The 23,351-nt window shown below is 40.9% G+C and overlaps 1 protein-coding gene across 1 annotated transcript; it reads right to left on the bottom strand.

Annotated features, from left to right (window-relative positions):
* Positions 1 to 69: 69 nt before the first annotated feature.
* On the bottom strand, positions 70 to 22,120 carry si:ch211-204d2.4 (PH-like and PH2_TAPP1_2 domain-containing protein). Its single transcript, XM_012863529.3, has 12 exons — positions 21,830 to 22,120; positions 18,173 to 18,335; positions 17,975 to 18,031; positions 15,169 to 15,217; positions 14,888 to 14,985; positions 11,632 to 11,763; positions 10,016 to 10,105; positions 9,859 to 9,927; positions 9,703 to 9,773; positions 8,992 to 9,055; positions 2,650 to 2,727; positions 70 to 1,645 (listed from the first exon to the last, which is right to left on the bottom strand). The coding sequence occupies exons 2-12, from the start codon at positions 18,311 to 18,313 to the stop codon at positions 1,202 to 1,204; spliced, it is 1,293 nt and encodes a 430-aa protein (XP_012718983.2). The 5' UTR covers positions 18,314 to 18,335; positions 21,830 to 22,120; the 3' UTR covers positions 70 to 1,201.
* Positions 22,121 to 23,351: the final 1,231 nt, after the last annotated feature.

Genomic DNA, 23,351 nt, shown 5'->3' with positions numbered 1-23,351 from the left:
ATTTTTGGGTTTGGTCTAATATGTTCCATCAAATAGAGTAGCAAAGACTTGATCAGCAACAGTCCAAACAAGAGAAATACAAAGCATTATTTAATATACAAGAAAGAATTACCATGACACGCAGGCAGATAAGTGCACACAGCTTCAGCAAATGCAAACAAGAATGAACATGGTACCACATCAATGAAGTCCCGACACAAGCTTGTGTAGCTACACCAAGCATGTGACGAAGTTATCTTTAACCACTGTGAAAGATCAGATAAAAACTATTTAAAAAAAAAAAAAAAAGCACACAACTCACACACACAGACGCGCGGACAAATACAAAATGCAAAGTGCAGAATTACAGTTCAATTACCAAAAGTAGTGGCAAAAACGTCCCACATAATGCTGCTAAACGACAATCACATTTACATTTCCGAAGCAGCTGACTCAATCATGATACCGGCAGGTGTTTATTTTTTTTTCAACAAGTACCACCGTAACACTGCAGCATTTTCATGGTACCGAGGTTGAACCTTCAAATGGACTCACAGTTACCTGACAGTTGATCTTTAAGCAGAGTTTGAAAAAACTAAACAAAAATGCAGGAAAGATGTTAGAAATACAAAGGTTTTTGATTATACGTGTAAAATGTGATTATACGCTGATGATGTAATGGTTTCTTCATGATGTGTGTCTCAGGAATGAATGACTGGGGGGGAAAAAAAACACTGTTGGGCATGGATGGAAAAGAAAACGTGGAAAGAAGTTAGAAAATATATTTTGTGAAGTTTGAATAAAAAGTGTTAAAATTCCTTTAAACATTATGCTTGAACACAGTCCTAGTAACGGGTACACAAATTTGATGTTAAGTGCAGAAGTCCGACAACATGTGCCGCCATTTTTTTTACGTTTCAGAAAGGAAAAACAAACAAGATTATTCAAGTTTTCAGAGGAAAATTGCGCTAAAACACTCCATCACTCTTTTTCACAGTCCTTGGACTAATAAAGACAGTTCCTGTCCTTCATCCAGCTGGGTGCATCCTTCATCTGCAAAGCAGTAACATCCCCAGCAGGGGGCCCTCATTCTCATGCCACGGACACAGTCTCTTCATTAGCAAGGAATACTACCATTGCCAGTCACATTCATCACTAAACGAAAAATAAAATAAGTACCAACACTTTAGTCCACACAGGAGTCTGCACAGACCGCTTCGAGTTAGACGTCTGTTGTGCGGATGCCGTCGTCATCCAAGCTGAAGGGAAAGGCGGAGTGAGGTTGAGGCTGGGAGCGGTGCCGTCTGCGCCCGCTTGCAGCGTCGGCCGACGCTGTAAGAATCCCCAGCCCACTGCTCGAAGGCACCTGGGGCGCGCTGGGGCACGGGGTTGGGGTGGACAGGGAGTTGGAGGAGGAGGAGGTGGATGAGGAGGTGGACGAGGAGGACAGGGAGGGCACAGTGGGAGCAGGGCTGAAGGGGCTGTCTTCATCCTCCATGTCTATGATGGAGGGCTCCCCCGGAGGAACGGGCGTCCACGGCTGCCAGCCCGGAGCCACGGAGCAGGACTTAATCAGCTGGGGGCGCGTCTCGCTGGTCTGCTGACAACAGGCGCTGCTGGCATTGTGTTTTTGATGGAGAGAAGATCCCCGTTTAAACGGATATCCCTGCAATTACAAGACATGAATGTGAGACAGTTACTAGTCATGACCGCAATCTTTTCATTTATATGTGGCGTCTTGTAAAAGTAATCGTTTTGTAATGCTACATTAACGTTCCATGTACATTGTACTTTTATTAGACAGAATAACGCAAATAAGCTTACAATTGCTGAGTAGAAAGAAAAATAATACTGTTTTAAAAAATTAATATCCTAAAAGTTTGGCTTACATATATATATATATATTCAGGATAAGTGTTATATAGCATGTTTTTCTTTGCAACGCAGTTCAAGTTTCAGAGTGGATGCAAAGTAAGTCATGTTCAGATAGATTGTTAGACAGACTGGACAGAGAGCATGTGAGAAAAACAGTTTTCAAATCTTGCATAATTCTCAGCTGGATTTAGATGCGGACTCTGACGGGGCTATGCCAGGACACGTATGAGCTTTGATCTAAACTACTCCATTGTAGCTCTTGCTGTAAGGTTTAGGTGGTTTTGCTGCTGGAAGGTGAACCTCTGCCCCAGCCTTCAGCATGTTTTCTTCCAGGATTGCGATATATTTAGCTCCGTCTATCTTCCCATCAACTCTGACCACCTTCTCTGTCCCTGCTGAAGAAATGCATTCCCACTGCATGATGCTGCCACCACCATGTTTAGGGTATGTTATATGAATCACTAATTACGTGAGTAATCACCTGACTTCAAAAGGCAGGGCGTGACACTCAATCAAAATAAAAGTGCTGAATAAAAACAAATTTTCCAGATTTTGTATTTTTTGAAACATTTGAAAGCTCCTTCTTGTTTTCCTTTCATTTCATGACCTTGTGCTACTTTAAGTGGGCCCATCACCTGAAAGCCCAACACAAAATACAGAGAATTTTGTGGTTGTAATGTGGACAAAATGATAAAAGGTTAAAAGGATATGAAACCATTTTCAAGGTCAATCAGCCACAAAAATGGAGAAGAATCACAGGTTTTTTTATGTGATATAAAACAAAGCATAGGTTACCCGTGGGGGTCCTCTGAATTCCCGAATTTTCATATCGATATCCCTGATCCAACCATGCATTTCTTCCGGTGTGTCTGTCTGTAGAGAAAACCAGAATATAATATTAACAGATAACTTAAAATATCCTAAATACAACTTTTAACATATATATATATATATATATATATATAAAAAACACATGTCAGCGTGAGATGTCTTTGAATTTTTTTTATTGTATCTGATCAAAAAATAGTTTTTTTGAGGTCTAAAAGTATACATTCTTTATAGGAATTATTGATTATTGTTTGTGCCCATTTTATTGCCACAGGAGGTCAAATCTGAGTTTATATGCTCTGTGAAAAAAAATGTAAACTCAACATAAATACTCAAAAATGTAATGTAGGTCAAATATATAGAGCGCTTTATAATATATTTAAAATAGATGCATTTAAGCTTCCATTTAAACTATTTCATATACTGGTCCGGTTATTACATGGGCAAAGTGGAGCTCTTCTGCAAATAAGAGGGGTTTTATCTTTAACTGTAACTATCTTTTAATATTTTTTTGTTTTTCAATGTAGCTTGGTTCTAAAATTGTAATATTTCTAAGTATGCAAAAAAGCTCCAAAGTCAGTCTCTCAGTCAACATGGCAGAACACTGGTGCATCTGCAAAACAAACGGAAACTAAACTTAAAGGGGAAAAAAAAGAAGCGAAAAATGCTGATGTGGTACAACATCTATCATCTATTTCAGGCAGAGGTTATTTTTCCCTATTTAGAAAAATAAGAGCATTTAAAAAGCACAGAGAGCGGAGTGGTGACGTTTGTGCTGGTGGAGGCTCAGTTGGTTGTTGAGAACCAGAACAGTAATCCTGCTGACGGCCATTTCCACTGCAGCCTTAAATGTCTGCATGTGCAGAGAGGAAGTAGCGCAGAAGAACCTAGTCAGCATGGAGAGCTTCAGATATGGAAGAAGAATCACACATGACATTTCTGGATGAGACCTGCAAGAAAATCACTCTCTAAAAATCGCTCTAAACAGTTAAACAAAGACGGAGCTTTTCACTCCTAAAATAATATCCCTCACTTGCAAGAGACTGTGTGCCCTAAATGGCCGAGGTGGTTTATTAACTAATCTGTTAAGCCCCACTCCTCAGTACTGGGGGAGGAAGGCTACCAGTGAAATAATTATTGAATCCATAATGATGTTTTTCAAACAATTTTGGCATTCCTGTGAATTCCACACGTGTCTGTGTTTAAATGGAGTTTGTCATTGCTGAAGAAAAACTTACTTAGATTTAAGCACGTTATTTTGAGCACAAATTCATGAGAACGCCTGAAGAGGTTCTGAATAACAAAGAATAATAAAGAATAACTAACACATCTGTGGATGATGTTTAGAACTGGAAACAACGACTGATTTTCCAAAGAGATGACGCTGAGACCTTAATGTCCAACATGTTTACATGGAGGTACGCATCAATGTTTTTCACTGTGTTGTTTAAAGCTGTAGATGGCAATCCTGTTTAGAAACACTTTTTGTTAAACTGAGTGAAATACTTCTTCCATTCTGACAGTAGTTAATACATTATGTATTCAGAAAAAGGAGGTTAAAAAATTAGATCTCTGTGAAAGGTGCAGACGGGTAAAAACTGACCAATCCCTCCTGTTCGGTCCCAATGGCAGGGATTGGTCAGAGTTTTGTTCCTGCTCTCATCACCCTCTGTTCCTCACGTTCCGATGTTATCACCTTATCTATCGGTTGTCCCTCATGCCAATCATCCTGATTTGCACATGTGACGGCAGTGTGCGTGCTCGTTCTTTGTTAGTTTCCGCTTGCTTGCTGCACATGGACACTTCTAGTGTTTATGTATCCGGTTAGCTTAGCGGTTAGCTTTAGTGTTAGCCGGTCATTCTAGCTCCGCTGCTCTCACGTATACACTGAACATGGCTGAGAGTCTCAAGAAGAAGTTTATGAAAAGCAAAGTGGGTGCCATGGTTTCCCCTACCACTAAAGACATGCTGGTCAGGTCCACCATTAGTGGCAGCACACTCAGTCGCAGTGGGCCAGGCTAACCCTTCATCCAATTTATGACATTTTGTGGCATGTACCATTGTATGGATAATGACAAATATCTTATCTTTAAAACTACAGTGTGGCTTATGGACAGATAGATGAACTGAAAGACATAAACAGATGCACACATGGATGGAAGCTACACCTCTGGGGAGTTGTCACCTCTTTTCTTTATAAAATCACTCTGAATTAATGAGGATATGAGAGCATAACACTCAGTGATTACAACAGAGGGATCTGTTCCCACTCGTTCTTAATATATCAATAATTGCCCTTTGCTGTACCAAATGTCTGTATTGGATTTAGATTACATATAATATGCAATGGTAGTGGATCCTCTATTCACAAAATATTTAATAATACTTAAAATAAATCTCAAACGTTTCGTATATATGGAAACTATACATGATGCATATGATCCATTCTGTAATAATTTTAACAATATTCTTCCCCTAATTTTTATTTCATTTTAATCAATTATACAAAAGACATCATCACTCTGTTATTCATTATCAGTCAAGTGACATATAGCCTTGATAACGTTGGAGAGGTTGATGGAGTGAGTAAATCTGTCATTTCAATATCAGTACCGTAATTCAAAAAATACATATTTTCCCTTAAACGATAAACCCAAGTCCATATGTGGTTGATGAAAAAAAAAGCTATGTCAACCATATGCATCTTTTAGATTTTTTTGCTTCAAAATTCTGATATTTCTCATAAAGGCAACAGGAAAGGCCAAAATGTGGAAATAAAAACATTTTCATATCCCATTTTCTGTTGCAATATTTATCCAGACCTGGGAAACACTCTCAGATCAAGACTGTGTAGTTACTTTTGGATGCAAGCTCACATGTGGGTGCATGAAGTCCAATGTGCCTCCAGCCTGCAGGTCCGCGGATTTGTTCGTGTTTTCCACGTAATTCTTTTTTTCAATGTTTGAAAATGTGTAATGCAATATCTTCAAAATGAGGCAATACAGGTGGATAGTTTAACGTCTATATTAAAATGAATGTTAAACTAACCACCTTAAAATCTAAGTCAAACATTTTTCAAGCTTAATATAGCTATATGATATATTACATGTGTATATATATATATATATATATATATATATATATATATATATATATATATGTATATAAATGTACGCAAGAAAGAAGAAAGAATATGTTCACCTAAGTTTACAAAAATACTTTGGAAAAAGGGTTTTTGTCTTGTTTCTCCTCACAGTTTAACTTATTACAAATACACGAACATATGCCAAATTAGTTGATCAGCAAAAGTTTTAGCAGAGGTGGGTGGAGTAGCCAAGCGTTGTACTCAAGTAAGAGTAGCACTACTACGACATATTCTTCCTCAAGTAAAAGTAAAAAGTTTTCAACCAAGAAATTACCCAAGTAAAAGTAAAAAAAGTATTCAGTAAGAAAGCCACTCAAGTACTAACTAATTATAACAGCTGATAAATTTATATTTCAGAATTATGTAAATCGGACAGAAAAACACAAAGTTATGTGCAAATTCTGGTATTTTAAAGATAAAAGAAACACTTTTCTAAATCATTATTTGTCCAACATTAAACTTGAAAGCAATACTTGGGCTGTTGAGGGTGTGGTGGCCTAGTGGTTAGACCACAGAGCTTCGGTTCCAGAGGTTCTGAGTTCAACTCCCACAAGCTGCTATTCTGGGTCCCTGAGCAAGACCCTTAACCCCCCCAATTGCACCCCAGGCGCCGCACAGTGGCAGCCCACTGCTCCCATGGGGATGGGTTAAAATGCAGAAGTGAATTTCTCCATTGTGAGATCAATAAAGTTAAATTATTATTATTATTATTACTTACAGCAGTTAATGTATATACAGTATGTGAAAACAGTGCAAATTATTTCCAATAAGAATATATCCCGTTTACTGTACGTTCCTTTGACCTCCAAATGGCTAAATGAGCTCAGCAGATGAAACATAACATTAAAATAACAAAGCTTGTGCACAAATAAGTCTCTCATTGACATAAACATAAAAAAGTTTTTGTCTCTCTGGTACATTTTTGGTTAGAATAAGTCAGATGTTTATTCATGAAGTTATTCACAGTAGGTAGCCAGAAATTTTACTCGAGAGTAGCGATACTTGAGTAATAATATGACTCAAGCTAAAAGTAAAAAGTACAGTGCAGTAATATTACTCCTAAAAGTACATTTTGCTCACAAAGTCACTCAAGTAAATGTAACTACTTACTACCCACCTCTGCTTTCTAGTTAAAAAAAAAAAAACACGCACCTCTCTGTTTTAAGCTAAGACAAAAGCTTTAGTTGTCAGACAAAATATCCTCCCAAGGATTTTCATTACTGTAGCGTTACATTTTATTATTTCTATTAAAGTACACATGGACAAACTTTTTCCAAACAGTTTTATGAGAAAATGTATATTTTGTTTCGCCAACAGCGTTTGTTAATGGTTAATATTGCCGTCGGGATTTTCGTACTTCAGCTCAAACTTTTTGCAAAACCTGAATTTGCCCTCAGGATTTGTCTTCGCTCCTGTAGGTCGAGACATTTATTTCCATTTCATTTGTTTTTGTTTATCTGAGTCTTCTTTCACACTTCCTTATTTTCTCCCTCTAATCACAAACATTAAAGCGCCGCTGCTTGCAGCCCGTCTCGATCTCTGCCACCACTTCCCATCTGATCCGACGCTGACGCCTCGGCCAGCTGCTCTCCCGAGGGGGAGGAACAGGATATTGTTGGTGGTGCGGCAACACGTGGCTGCGTCCTCCGCTCGAAAACAAACTGTTTGGGCGGCTATAAAAAGGAGCCTGGGCCACACATCAGCAGCAGAGCATTTCGAGAAAAACATCAACACAGAAACACCTGGGATTCTAAAGCGGATCTTCTCTGTCCTCAGAGATACGAGAGTCGTTCTCTTTCCACACCAGCGCCTTGCAAAATATTAGCATCCCTTTAATTTTGGGCAATTGTGTGCCGTTATAACCACAAACCTTATTCTGTTTGGTCTGGATTTCATGTGATAGAAGCAACTTTTCCTGTGGCATCTCACTAACAGCTTTATTTACTCTTTGCAAAGTAACTTGTGCACAGACAGATTTCTAGTTAGACTGGATGGAGACCATCTGTGAGCATCAACTTTTCACTCTTGCCACTGATCTTTGATTGGATCTAAGTCTGGACTTTGACTAGGCCATTCTAACGCATCCTGCTCCATGTTTAGGGTTGCTGTCCTCCTGGAAAGTGGACCGTGGCAGACACGATCTTTGCAGCCTCTACGAGGGTTTCCTGCTGGATAATCCCATATTTACCTCCATCCATGTCCCCATGAAGTCTGACCAGCTTCCCTGTCTCTGGTGAAGAGAAGCCTCGCAACAGCATTATGTTACCACCTTTGTGTTTCACAGTGGGAACTTACAAACACCTCACGTCAGCTGACAGCCCTACACAGTCTTTGACAAACTGCAAACAGGACTTCTTATGGGTCCCCTTCACTATTTCTTATTGCTGCTCTTCAATAAAATCCAGACTAGCAGAATGCCCAAATAATATTTGCTCTGTCAACAGATCCTCACATCTGAGCTGTGGATCTCTGCAGCTCCTCCAGAGGTACCCTGGCACTCTTGGCTACTTTTCTAATTAATGCTCTCCTTGTCATTTTAAGTGAACACGGGGCGTATGAATAGGTGTGACGTTGAGCCACAGGCTGTCTTTTTTCAGATAATAGATTGAACTGAGTCCTGTGGGATGTTCGGAGCTTTGGATGTTGTCTGGATAACCCAGTCCTGCTTTAAACATCTCCATAACTTCTTCCTCCTCCTGCTGAGTCCCTTGGTCTTCATCATGTTGTTTGTTCACTACTGTTCACCAAAAAGAATCTCTGAGATCCTCACAGAACAGCTGGATAGAAGTACTGGAATTAAATTACACACAAGGGGACCTCATTGACATTAAGTGAGTTCTGAAGGCAATGGGTTGCAAATTATTTTTTTTGTTTATATCAGAGTAAAGGTGGTTAAATACAAATGTGCGCCACCTTTTTCATATTTTTTGCACAAAATATGAAAAATATAGAATTTTCCTTCCACTTCTCAACTGTGCACTACTATGAATTGGCCTTTCACATAAAACCCCAACAACGTAAACTGACGTTTACGGCTGTGACGTGACAAAAAGGGAAAAAGTTCAAGGGGTGCGAATACCTTTGGGAGACGCCGCACTGTGCAACAAATCAACACTGATTTTAAAGTGAAAACCAGCGACACTTTTTCTTTTTTTTCCCTTTACCTGGATGTAGAAAGTTCGGGAGTTGGTGATGATCTCAAAAAGATTGTCTCTAAGAAGGAGGTCCCTGATGGAAAAGAGAGTAAACAATGAGGCTCTTGATGTTTTATAGAACATAGACAAAGCTGTTTTAGCTCAAACATTAAAACTCCTTAACCGAAAATGTGATTTTACCGTCAACAAATAACAGATTAAAATCAGGTAATTAACTACTAACGTTGTTTAACCGGAATTTAAACTGACACGTTGTTTTAGTAAATGTGGAAGTAGGTCTATAAAGAGAAGAATATTTCTACTGGCACATTTCTGATTTAGGATCAAACGATGTGTCTGTATATGGTAAAACAGTTGTTTGCAAATGTTATATAATGAAAAGCGAGCTTTACTAATCACATTTAGATGAGAGAGTAATGTTTATTTGTTGCGTTTGGATGAAAACTGAAATATTTCTGCCTCTGCTGTGAAACTGTGCAGTAGCAGGTTTCAGTGATGGCTCAGAAGGTGAAACCATCTCCTGTGCAGCAAGATCTAAGATGCTGCACTGAAACCCAAACCTAAGCAACATTTTGCATGATAAAAACTGTATACACTGAAACTTTCACAAGATATCCAAATGCTGTAATTATGTTTACGTTCATTTCGGACAGATAAGCAGATTGGGAGAAAGCGCGTCCGGATTGGGCGGCATCCCATTCGGATTCTCGCACGGCTCACCCTGACTTGACGAGACATTCGTGGACCTTCTGGATGTCTCTGAGCAGAATACCTCGGAGAGGCTCCTTGTCCTGGACATACGCAGACACGGCTATAGTCACTCTGAGTGCGTGAAAAACAATCATAATAAAAATGAAAATGATACTGGCTCCTCACCGTGTCGGTCTTGTAGTAGCTGACTGTGTTGTCATCCAGCGTGAAAAAACGCCTCTTCCAGCTCTTCCTCTGCAAACGCACAACACATTCTCACCTTTTCAGTTATTTTTAGTGTTTTCGGAACAGAATATCGCTGTTAATAAGGCAGAAAGCGTACCACATTTCCTTGTTTGACGCAGAAACCACATCTTAGCACACCAGGCCTGTTTCCCTTCTTCTCCCTCCCTTCCGTCTCTTCAGTTTCATTCTGAAAGATTTCATCAGAGTAATCTCTTATCAACGTCATCCTGGGAGCCGTCACCATCAGCATCAGATAAACTGCTCAATCTCTACAAGCTTCCAAACGTTTGATTTCGCGGCCATAAAATCTATTACAGTTAAGCCCAAAATCATTCATACCGCCAGAAGGTCCAACATGGACCGACGTTTTGAAGTGGCACAACCAATCTGACTGAAAACCTTTGGAAGGAGCTTAAAGGAGACATATGATAGTTTTACGTTCTTTCTTTCCACATCTAAATCATTCAGTTGTGGCAATGACTTGTTTTGTTGCAGCCTCTTCACAACCCGCCCCCCTTCATGTCACAGAGTGTTCCACATCACCCCGTTCTGTCATATTTGGAGTATGCTGAGGATGGTGTAATATACAACCACACAGTGTGATTAATTCACTTGTAGCATCAACTTCTTTCTGCTTGGACTACAAAAATCACTCAGAGTAATGAAAATGGTGCAAAATTGGTAAGCAGGGAGTCCAAGACCTTGCTTAGCAGCTCTGCAGAGAATGTTGTGATGCTATTGTTAAAAAAAAATGGAATAGAAAACAGAAAAAACTGAACGGCTTGAAAAATATTACCCAAACAGAAAATAAAGATGTCTATGTAGCTCCTGGACAGACTACATCTGCGTTTCCTGCATACCTAGAGACTCCAGGCACACAACAAAATGTATTTAAGGTAAAAAAAAATGGATTTTGCATGATATGTCTCCTTTAAGATTGTGATGGAAAGGAGGCCTTCAAAGACTTGGAGCTCATCACTAAGGATAAACTGCAAAATACCAGGGAAAAACTGGTCAGGTGACAAGGGTGCACATCATTTCCGACGTTACCAATATGTTTGCCATTTTAGGGTTTGTACTTTGGTTTATTGTCTTCTGAGAGACCTTCAATTCAGTTCAGTTTTATTTATATAGCGCCAATTCATGAAACATGTCATCTCAAGGCACTTTCCAAAGTCAAATTCAATCAGATTATACAGATTGGGTTAGATTATACAGATGGGTCAAAAAGTTTCCCATCTAAGGAAACCCAGTAGATTGTATTGAGTTTTGACAAGCAGCATTCACTCCTCATGAAAGAGCGTAGAGCCACAGGGAGAGTCGTCTGCATTGTCAGTGGCTTTGCAGCAATCCCTCATACTGAGCAAGCATGAAGCGACCAAGACTTCTTAGTTTATTTAAAATACATTTTATTGTGAAAAATTATAAGAAACCATTTAATTAAGATACTATCGCTGAATAAATAACATCAATTACAGTTATCTCACTTTCTCTTGACTCTTTTTTTCTTTCTTCATCACAACATCCTTACCAGTTTTTATATTGCAAATAATAATATTACAATGATGAATCTGCTATATCATGCAACTCTAATTTTAAATCTAAATGTTCCAGGGATTTGAATAATTTGGGGCTTAATTGTTTACAAATGTTTTACATTCTGTCTCTTTTGGAGTCATGGATTGCAGGTCTCAGCTTCTTTCCCTGCCTTACCTGGATCGGAGTATGAACCACCACGCCGCCAATGATCTCTGTCTTGTAGGCCTGTTGTTTCCTGTTTCCTTGAGAGTCACTGATCACAGCGTTCACGTCAGATTTGGGAGGCGCAGGGCAGGATTTAGGAACCTGCCATGACAGACATCAACATTTAGGAGAAAGATTATTATTATTGTACATTTGTAACGTTCTGTTGTGGTTCAGGTTATTTTTTCAGTTTAGAGACTTTTCTGTCTCAGGATTTATTTCTGTTTCTTCTGTTTTGTATTGGATTTATGCTTAGCCTGTTTTAGTTATCTGGTCTTTGTTATTAGTTTTTATTTCAGCTCGTGTCTGTTTAGTCTTTTTCTTGTTTTCTACCTTAGGCTTATTGTCTATTAGTCTGTATGCTCCTTTTATCACCTCCACCTGTTTTGGTTAATTAGTCCCGCCCTGCTCTCCTGTTCCGTTCGCCTATTTAAGCCCGCCTTAGTTTTCTGTTTGTTGCCAGGACGTGTTGCTTTGCCTCTACTTACTCCGTCAGTGGTAAGAGCCCTCCAGCGCCTGTTTACCTGTCCGTTACCCGTTCTGATCAGTTTCTGTTTTTGAGTCTGCCCAAGCTTTTTGTGTCGACTTGGATGTCAGCTCAGTACCTTTTGTGTTTTTGTTTTTTGCCTGGATTACCCTTCTTCTCCTTTAATAAATCTTTTGCATCAGCTCCGTGTCTGGCTCATATAGGATTCCTCCAAATTCATTACAACATTGTGAAAAATTCTGGGAAAAAGTAACATCAGATTTTTACATTTAGACCTTACTTGTAAAAGTTAACTAGAGTGTCTAGGAACTTTAATTGAGCATTTTTTCCTGGGGTGTATCTATAGTTTGACACAAAAGGCACACTTTTGAAAAAGAAAGCACGCTATCCAAAGAGGGCAGATTTGAGCTGATCTTCAAGGTGTAAAACGAGAAAGAAGAATTAACAGGAACATTGAGAAAAAGAACATAAGTTATGTGCCAAAAGTTGCCCTTATCAGAGGTCAGAGCACATAAGGCACAGAGGAGTCGATACACCTCAGGGTTAGAGAGCTACAGGGTTTTCACTGTGAGATTACACGACTACTGGAATAAAAAATCCAGTTATCTTAAAGCATCTTTACGAGGGTTTGACCATAGGTGTGGAGGGTGTTGGTCATACTTCTTACTTCTTCAAACAAAAAAAGAACGACAGGCCTTCTGCCGTATCCAACCGTGAAATCTCGGGATTAATCTTGGAGCTGAATGCCAGAGGTGCTCACTAGTAACAAACTGCATTCAGCCAGAAAGAAAAGCCTGACAGATTACAGCCATTGTTTTGTGTTTTCTACCTCTAAAAGGACAGCAATTAAAAGGCAATAGCAGATGCCTTGTTAGTGTACTATGCAATATAGAAACTGGTTTTTGCAGCGGTAGTTTCCTCTCCATATTAGACAGAACATTTCTTTCTTCCTTTAGCCTTAAAACTTATAAAACAGCCAGTCACTAAAACTAGAAGTCCTACCCAAAGAAAATTTAATATAAACATCATTATTTTTAGCAAAACAGGAAGTTTGCCAATACTGTAACTAAACAGTGGGAACCTGAGTGTACGCCCAGTGGTCAAAATCAAATATAAGCAGTCTGTTCAAATTATCTGACTTTGCAGGAGTGATGCAACCTGACCCCGGATATGAGACGAGGGACGAGCAAATTGTACTTGACATGCAGCGCCTTTTGTTCCATTAGAAGCATAAAACTAAAAGGTAAAAAAATGTGAAAAGTCTGGTGCCTTTGTGTTCATCCCCCTTTACTCTGGTGCCGCTAAATAAAATCCAGGGCAACCAATTGGCTTCAGAAGCCAGATGATTAGTAAGAAGATAGGTAATAATTTAACCTCAGAGGCCTCAGAGAGAACATGAGTGAACAAACATCATGGAGGCAAAGGAACGCAGCAGACAGGTCAGGGGTAAAGATGAGGGGAAGTTTAAAGAAGAGTTTGGTTATAAAGCAATATCCCAACCTTGGAGAGGTCTGTTCCATCAGAGTGTGTCGAAACTGAAAACTTAGTCAGACACGGACATCCACCCTACATGCCAAGCCGGTCAAGGAGACCATTAATCAGAGAAGCAGCCAAGAGGCGCCGGGGTAACACTGCAGGAGCTGCAGAAATCCACGGCTCAGGTGGGATAATCCGTTTACAAGCTTAGAAATGCACTTTACAAATGTGGCATAAAAATAGCAATCGTTTAAAAAAAAAGGCCTTCAGTGATATTTCGGTTTTGTCCAAACAGTGCACATAGATCATCCAGAAATAATTCAAGTTTATTTAACTGCTTTAGTTACTACACTTCAAAAAGGTGGAGAGGTCACATAAAGCAGCATATAACAACCTTTGCACAGTTAATCAGACTTGTATGGTATAAAAACGACCTTCCAGATGCATTTAGGGCTGTTAGACTTTAGGGCCACATCTTAGATATTCACTTGGCTTATAGCCAGTAAAGGTTTACAAGTCCAAACATACCTTAAAATAAAAGTCACGTAAACAAATTGTATTTCCTCCTCCATCAAACGGTCTTAATTTTGATGTCATAAAGGATCTGGGTACTTCTCCAACACTACAGAAATATACACTCAAACACCACAGAGGACAGGATAAAAATAATAATGATTTCATGTGTTAAACGTTAACCGCTACACTATTTTCACAAGTCATTTCCTGCCCTTGCCTCCCGTCCCTTCTGCCTCGCAAGACCTTTTCTCTGAGGCCAAGGAAGCTCAGAAAGCGCGGCAGCAGAGAAGCAGAGCGGCCGCCGCCCCTCCTCTCTCCCCTGCGATGGGGAAGCGAAAGAGAGAGAGAGCAAGCGACGCACGCTGCTTCCTGTGTCGGTGAGCAGGTGAGCGCGCAGCAGAAACGCTCTTTCCCATCTGGCACCTGCTGCCGCCATCAGACATCTGGACGTCGCTGGTTGCGAAAGCCTCCCCTCTCTTGATGAATACACAAATATTATGCAAAGTCGGCAACTGGATGTTAACACCTTCACCGCATTGACGTGTGAGTGTTATCGCTGATGCTGTCACACATTCACAATTTCCCCATTCAGTCCGTGCAACAGAGGGCATCTGTGGGTGACGTTTGAGCCAAACTGGTTTTAGAGCTCCCTGCGCTCCGGGGGGGACGAATCATGTCCATCAAAGCCCAGACCTCACATACATACAGTATAATAGTGGGGATGCATGGCGTGCGTGTAGCTCTTACGGTGATCTTGGTGGCCTTGTTGAGGGCCTTCACCCAGTCCCTCATGTCGTCTGCATCGTTGGCTTGGAGGAAGTACCGCCGTGAGACTGCATTTATGACTGCCAAAAGAAAAGAAAAGAGAGAAAAAAACAACAACGAAAAGCTGAAAAAGGTTCCTAGAAATCCAAAGCGATCGCCGTGGGTGATTTTTATCACGGGTGTAATAAAAATGAACGCGGTTGTGTAAACGCCAAACACACTTGAGCCATCGTTTCAACACACCCTGCGGGTTGAAAACTCACCGAAGCAGAACTCGGTCTTCGGCTTTTGCTTCGCAGTGGTTTCGCTCACCTGAGAGGGAGAAGAGAGGAGTAATCTTTGATGTCAGCGAAGCCAGATGTCATTATCTGTGTGAGCAAAACTAACATCTGGAAAACTTCAAACGTTGCTGCATGCGCCTGCAAACTGGAACTGCAGATAACCCTCCCCACCCCACCCGAGTTTGTGAGTGCCTGTGGATCCTTGAGTGAATTCCCACATTAATATCTGTGGGTGTAGTGAGCACAAACACTCCAGATCTGACCTTTCACCTACAAACCAAGCCAACTTTATTTATAAAGCACCTTAAAAGCAGCACACACCGACCGAAGTGCCAAACAAAAAAGGATAAAGGGTTAATACATTAGAGTTTAAAACAAATTAAATTATTAAAAGTAGAAATAAAACCCATGAAAAAGTTGCAACAAGAAAATAAAACAGACATGAAGAAAACTAAAAATGATTTAACTCATGCCGGGTAAAAAGCCAAAGAGAAGAGGTGGGTCTTAAGAGCAGATTCAAACACGTCTAATGAAGAGGCTTTTCTGAAGAACAGCTTTCCTTCGAGGCCCCCCGTCCACACGGAAACCAGATTAGGTGTAGCTGCAAAGTTATTCTGCTGTTCAGGCTAACCGTCCACACGGATCCGGCCGTTATTGGAGGCCGTAAATGATCATTTTTGAAAACAGGTCCCAGAGTGAATAAGTTTGAAATCGTTTTGTGTTTCCGTGTGTACACGCCAGCCGGCTCTTTTCTGAAACAATGACGTCGTAGCTCCGTCTCTCTCTGTAACCTGCATGCGCCTCACTCTCATAAAAAAAACAACGACAAAGATGGCGCCACCTGGTGTTGCGTTCACGCTAGGGCAGATATATGCGTTAAAGTTTGTCTTTCATCCCCCGCCTCGTTGCTGCGTTTACTTCACATGAGTTGTCTGCACCTGCCCAGTGTTGTTTGCATGTTTCTGTGGCAGTATCACAGCGCCACCAATGGGCCCGGCATACCTACTACAGCGCTTTCAGCGGCGCTGCGTCCTCTCAGGTGGAAGCAAATTTTTTCTTTATCGTAAAATTGACCGGGGGGTGTCTTCGTGCGGACGGGGACCAGATTCAGCTGCAACAAGGCATCTGAATCTTTTCATGGCTTTAAGGGGATATGCTCTAAAAACTATTCAATGCACGACAAAGTTCTCCTTTTTGAATGATCTAATTTTGATCATTTAAAATATCTGAAAGGTTTTTAAAAATAATTAATGATTAGTGATTAATTTATTAAGCTACAATTAATTGAGTAGAATGATTACATGTATGAAACCTGTAATACGGAAACAGCTTCAACATGGAGATAATTTTACCTACATGGGTAGGTTGTTTCTTAGTATCTTCCTGAGTCTTAATCATGCAGTAGACAGCAAATAGTTGATTAAAGGGTTCTTTTTGGCTGTCTAGTGCAACAAGGTCACAGATTTCAAGAAATCTGCATACGACTGGCTGATCAGGCCCTTGTGACGACTCCTTCCTGGAGTCTGCTAACTCTAAGCAGGCTGAAGCACGAAGGGAATCTATTTTTCCTGACTGAGACAACCAGAAGCTTGGTACACTTTTCAGATTCTGTTGCCTCAATTGCCTTGTTTGCATCCCTGCTTTGCTACGTTCATTTAATTTTGTTCCTGCAATGGCTTGTTTGTGGGGGGGCGGGGGGCTTTCTAACTCTGTACAGTCTTTAACATGTTGCTCTGCTCTGAATTTTAATAAGGAGGTTAGATGCTGATTTATTAAGCCTATTAAAAAGAAGTTTACGGCGAGGTTTAGTAAAAAAAAATTGTCCCCAGGATGCCGTTTCTATAAATAGCGGTGGGCTTCAGTGCTACGAATACAATCTGCACGACACCTGCATGTGTTCACATGTCGCTGCTGCAAGTTGGTAGGTCTGGGCAGCTTGTGGGCTCAACCTAAATAAGGCAAGGCTGTGCAAAGTTTACAACGGTATATTTTTCAAATATCTGACACGGTGGTGGAACAGATGGGGTTGAGATGAAGCCACTTATTTCCACACCCAACTGTACGGCATGGGTTGAGCTGGATCAAACCAACTCAAAGGTGAAGGGGGGGGGGGTGAGTCAAAAATAAATGTGATTATTTACAAAATGTTTCTTATGTCTGCTAGTTTGAAAAGAGGATGAGAAGTAGCTGTGACTTTATGAATTTACCTAAATGCAGGGAGGAATCACAGTTTTTGGGCATCAATAAATAGTGTAGTCGAAAAGAAATTGGGGAAAGAAAATAGTCCCCCCCCCCTTTCACTTTTAAAAAGGGGGAAGCAGTTGCTTCGCTTGCTCCACTGTTCAGGCACCGGTGGTAGCAGTGGAGTAGAATTAGTGTATTTTAGTTTTCCATTTGTGTTTTTGTTTCTTTCCTTCAGTTTCAATTAGTAGATATTAGAGAAGAGGCCTTAGAGTGATTAATAGTCAAACTACTTCTTCATTACACTAATTTCCAGCTACGGATGGTTTTGTCCCTTACACCCATTATTGCCGCGTAAGAAATCTGACGCTAAATAAAGTTTAATCTGAGAAAAATGCACATTGTACTTGCTTTTTTAAATTTATTTTGCAGATTGTACAAAGTGGAGGAAACGCTTAAGACAAACATTCAACACATTATCAGACGGATGACTTTTATGTACCGTTACATGGTTTAATTCAGCCTACTGTTGCATGGGCATAGACTAAATCCCTGTCTCTACTGCAAGAATGTCTAAAAACAATAAACTGTGGAGTGCACGCTTTACCTTAGAGATGTAGGTTAATCTCAGGCTGCCCACATAGCTGGCTCCACTGGCCAGGTTCTGCATACAAACACAAACACACAGAGCAGTCATTAGCTCAGAGTCCAAGGTCCCACGGCCTTATATTGATCATTTTTCATTTCCTCCCGCTGCTTGTGCAACAGTGTGTCCAGTTGGGCGATGCGTTGTGTGTACGAGCACCTGGGGATTGTCCATGTACCACTGCAGGACATTCTCCTGCGTGTTGAGGATGAAGTATCGCCTCTGGAAGCGGCTGCTGTTCTCCTTCTCCTCGATGTCCAGGAAGCCGCACACACGGTTAAAGCGGTCCAGATACGGCATCGCTGCCACTATCACATAATCACTGAGACACAGATGCAGAGACAGGCAGATGTGGAGGGTAAATCATCTCTCGGTTAAGAGTTCAGACACACACACACACAGGAAGAGAGAGACCGGCTCACACTCAGCAGTTTTTCATGTGACGTGATTGAGGCCGAGCTGCAAAAGCTGAAAGCCCGAGGCTGAGCTGAGGCCCTCCACCACAGCCGAAAATTACACACTGCACTCAAGATCTGCACGCAGGCACATTTCCACAGGACAGAGAAGGGGAAAGAGAGGAGCTCAAGTAGGAGAAGCGCGGCCTTGGAAAGTGCTGTTTATTGAAAATGACGCAGTGCATGCAAAATACAGAGCTGCCGGCTGAATCCTAAAAATAATCAGGCCCAATTCACCTCAGAAACTCAAATATCGCTCTCGTACTTTTTCTGTTTATTTCTGCAAGTCTCAGCCATTTCAACAGTGTTTAATTTCATTTATTTACTTCACTAAACTAAGAGGAATGACAAAACTGTCTGTCGGAAAGGAATTCCAAGCACTTTCCATTTTCCATTTCCATATCTAGATATTTAAATCCATTACCAGGTTTAAAGATAGACAAAAAACAAACAGCACACAAATATGATGGCTAACTATGCCTCATCTGTGATGGAATTTTTGCAAACTATAATTTGACAGCTCTCTCAATATTTTCTCAACATTGTTTTTAGGAGCCCGTGCTGGCTCTGCGGGTTGAAAATGATGACAGAGCTTCCACGGAAGTGTTCCCATGAGAACAAGAGCTTAGAAACGGCATCAAGCACACAGGTCACACCTGCCCGGTGGAACTCCTGCTGGGTTGTTTTTAAACCCGATGCTTAGGAAAAACGTCTCATTTTGAAACCTGGCTCTTTTTCACATGCGTCAGTTTGCCACTGAAATAGGTCAAAGATAGAGAAGGCATGAGCAGAAGAAGAGGCTGTGATGGAAACACGAGGCTGGAGGTGCATGGGTCACACAGATGCCAACGCTGAGACACACATTCACGCAAGTGTGTGCACACAAACTATTCTGGGTATCTGAAAACATCTGGTTTAATCATTGCTGGGAGAAGCTGTGGGGAGTTTTTCTTTTTTTCTCCATTTTTGGTAAAACCAAACCAATAAATAAAAACTTGGATGATATTTTAAATGCCCCGTTTTTGAAAATGCAGGAAAGCAGCAAACATACGGGAGCAAGTTGGTGGTTTATCTATATTTAGATAAAAGCTGTGACATCACACTGACAGAGTAATGAAGTGAAACATCCCACAACAGACAATGATTATTTGTGGCCCACATCCACCAGTCAGATAGACAAAAAGTCACAGTAAGCATTTGGAGAGCGGATCCTATCATTGGTCTGTACTGGTTTTGGATTCATGAGGTTTTGGGGTTTAGTGAAGCAGAATAAGGGAGGAATGAACAATCTGAACTAATCACAGGCAGGTTTCTGTTCTCAAGTTACCGACGTTTTAAAAGGTTACGGTTTCAAAACCACCAAAACGTTCCATCCTACTATTCCTGGTAGTTCAAAAGCAGGGCTAAAAAAAGTCCTGGAGTTTCCTTCGGCTGTATGCATAGAGTAACCGAGAGCGGCCCCACCCCTCCAACACATTGTGCTGTGCACTACCAGTCAGCTGGCTGAAAGAAGGTTGCTACACCCTTTTTTTTTTTTTACAGCTAGAACCCCCCATCAGTTTGTCTCTTTGTAAATATTTCTGGTTGCAAAAAACACGGACAGTCATGGTGTAGAAACTAGAGGAGCGCCACCTATCGTCAGTATTGAGGTAATGCTGTTTCAAAACGATAGCTGGCAAGCTACAAGCAGCTTGTCTGTTAAGGCTTGCTCCCCGGCAGATAGCCTGACTAATTAACCAGCTAATATCAAAGCTTGTTAGTTGGCTCAGTTAAGTTGTGAGGCAATACTGTTTAGGAAATACTTTTGCATTCCCTCATCTTAGTGATGGACCAATCAGTCTTTTCCCATTTATAAGAAGCGTCAAAACGAAGAACTCCCACCAGTTCTGGTTTACAAACACAATGACAAGGATGATCTCGTCATTCCTTTATTAGGATTAAAAAGCTCCTATTGCTAATAAACAACCTAAAGCACATTTTTATCTCTTACATCTTGTATTGGGCCTGTTAACATTTTTAAAAGCATTTTTTAGGCCAAAACGGCATGAAAAGACCTTTGTCAGTAACAAAAAATTAAGACATTTCCACGTTAAGGTATCTCAACTTACACTGAAACCTGTAAACAGCTGTGACCCAAAAATCACAAAACTACCACATTTTCACATTAATGTACATTCAGTGGCTAGAATACATGTCGGTTACTGCAAAGACATGGAGAAGGGGCAAAATGTGTTTTAGGAGGATGCAGCAAGTAGGGTGCCAATTATCAAATTATTATTAAAAAAGTGGATCCCCAACCCATCTGCAGACTCACTAATGGCAAAATACTGACAGTACTTAGAAAAATATAATCTATAAATAGAAGTGACAGATTAAACCTCCATTAAAACCAGAAATCGGCATCGGCCAAGAAAGAGCCAATCGGTGCATCTCCAGATCAGACCAGTATTCAACACTTTCCAAACTTTCCAAACAATGACTTAGAAAATTAAAATGCTTACGCAAATACCACGGAACCGTGGGATTTTTACTCAAGGTGATCGCCCACGTCTGACTTTTCAGTGTATTTAGCGAAGCAGAGAGTGAACAGACAATTCAAAGTTTTCATCCCCTGCACTTGAGCACTGTTCCGTTCCGTGCCATCAACGCTTTGTAAATACTTTCCTTTGTTTCAGACCAGATATGAACCAATCCATTAGCCAGGGATCGGACCGGACCAGCTTTCTCCAAGGCAACCGGCATGAGGGAAACTGAGAAATCTAATTTTCCCCCATTCATTAAATGCATCAAAACTAAGAACCACTAATATTTTAGAGCAAAGCAGAAGTCATTTGTGGCAAGAAGAAGAAGGGCAAAAAAAAAAAAAAAAAAAACTATTGGTGCATCTCAGACATGTTTGACTACACAACTGTTTGAAGTGGATGAGTTGTGCCACGATAACTAGGTTTTATATGTAAACTTGTTGGACACCTATACTATGCAGAATTCAAATGTATCAACTCAGCCTCACTGCTATGTAGGTCAGGAGAGAACAACAAAGTATTTATAGACGTCAAGTAGGGCATTTGTTACCAGTTTACTGAATAACAGAAAATGTTTAACTCAACTTCCCACACAAGTTGAATTATATGGGCAATGTAAAACTGAACCGTTCTCCGGCTGGATTACTCACCAACACCTGACATGCACAGCATTGGTTCAAGCTCAGATGACCTGCAGTGACTCACTGGCACCAACAAGTCCAACAAATGCCACACCTACTGCAGCTCCCAGCACCAGGGCGCACGCAAGAGCCGCGAAGTGGCCCCTAAGCTGCTGCTGCTGCTGCTGCTGCTGCTGCTGCTGTCCCCGGACTACCTACCCGTTGTGGAGAGTCAGAGTGCGCCACGGCCAGCGCCCCGAAACCAAGCGGAGAGCGCAGAGTCCGCGTCGGCGCCCGCGATCATCCTCGGAGGAACTTTTCCAACAACTTTTACATCCAGCGGACTTAATAAAGAACCGGCGCGCGCGACGCCCTCACGCGATCTTCTATTTGTTTGTGTGGTCGGGCTACAGAAGACTTGACTTTTTTTTCCGGGTTGAAAGCTTCGGTATTAGAATAAACCAGCCCCGGATGTGATCTATGCGTCCCTTGAGCTCCAGCCCCAACCTCCTCCTCCCCCCCTCCTCCTCCTCCTCCTCCTCCTCCTCCTCCTGCAGCTGCTGCTTATTGTTTAACGGTTGAAGAGAAAGCAAACTTTAACAGGGCTTTCCTACAGTTTTAACTTCAGTCCAGCGTTACACCTTTATTAAACGTACAATCCTGTAGTTTAAACAATCTCCTTTGTTAATAGAGGACTGTCGTTGATCAGAAGTGTGCGCACTGTCTTTCTCCCTGGACGCCATATGTTGTCTAGTCTTTTTCTTTTTTTTCAGGAACTAGGTCAAGCTCCCTCATATAAATCAGGTGGTTTATGCGAGAGAGCGCAAAGAGAAGAGATAATAAACCAGGACAAACTGGAGCACAGTGAAAACCAGAGGGGACCAAATTATATTAAAGAAATTATTCAAAAATGTGGACATGTCGCGGGTCAAACTAAAATTAAATTAATTATTGCGTTGACTTGTGAGTAATTTTCTAAAAACATAATTCCATGTGGAATTAATTAGTTAAAAGCTTAGCTCATTATGGTAAAAAAGTAATTTAAAAAATCTTGTGTTTATTGCAGATAGACGTTTTAATGGGCCTCACAGTGGTGCAGTTGGTAAGCACTTCCAGCGAGAAGGTCCAGGGTTCTTTCTGCATAGAGTTTGCATGTTTTCTACGAGTACTCTGGCTTCCTGCCAAAGTGCAAAAACATGACTGGAAGGTTAATTGCTCTCTCTAAATTGCCCTTAGGTTGGTTTTAGTGTGTGCGCATGGTTGTTTGTCCTGTATATCTCGGTGTTGTCATGTGATGGAGGTGCAGGGCTAGAGATAGGTACCAGCCTCCTCCACAACCATGCACAGATATGTGGATATATAGATAATGAATAATGATAATGGATAATTTAAACTCCATAGCTTGTCATGTGGATCTTAGCATCTCTTTGGTTAACCTGGTTTATCAGATACAGACCAATGCTCTCTCTCTCTCTCTCTCTCTCTCTCTCTCTCTCTCTCTCTCTCTCTCTCTCAGACTCAAGGTTCTAGAGTGTATTTATGGGATTTTTTACCATTCTTCCAGAAGTGCATATATTAGGTCTTACTCTGATGGTGGACGAGAAGGTCTGGTTTTCAGTCTCCGCTCTAATTTATCCCAATAGTGTAATAACTCTCTCATCCATGTCTTTACAGACGTTGTGCATTGGTGAACAGTCATTTTGTAGGAGGAAGGGGCCATCTCTAAACTTTTCCCACAAGC

Source organism: Fundulus heteroclitus, chromosome 12, assembly GCF_011125445.2.
Source record: "Fundulus heteroclitus isolate FHET01 chromosome 12, MU-UCD_Fhet_4.1, whole genome shotgun sequence".
In the NCBI taxonomy this organism is placed as follows: domain Eukaryota; kingdom Metazoa; phylum Chordata; class Actinopteri; order Cyprinodontiformes; family Fundulidae; genus Fundulus; species Fundulus heteroclitus.
Note: the sequence above shows the minus strand (reverse complement) of the source record. Positions and strands in the feature narration are given on the sequence as shown.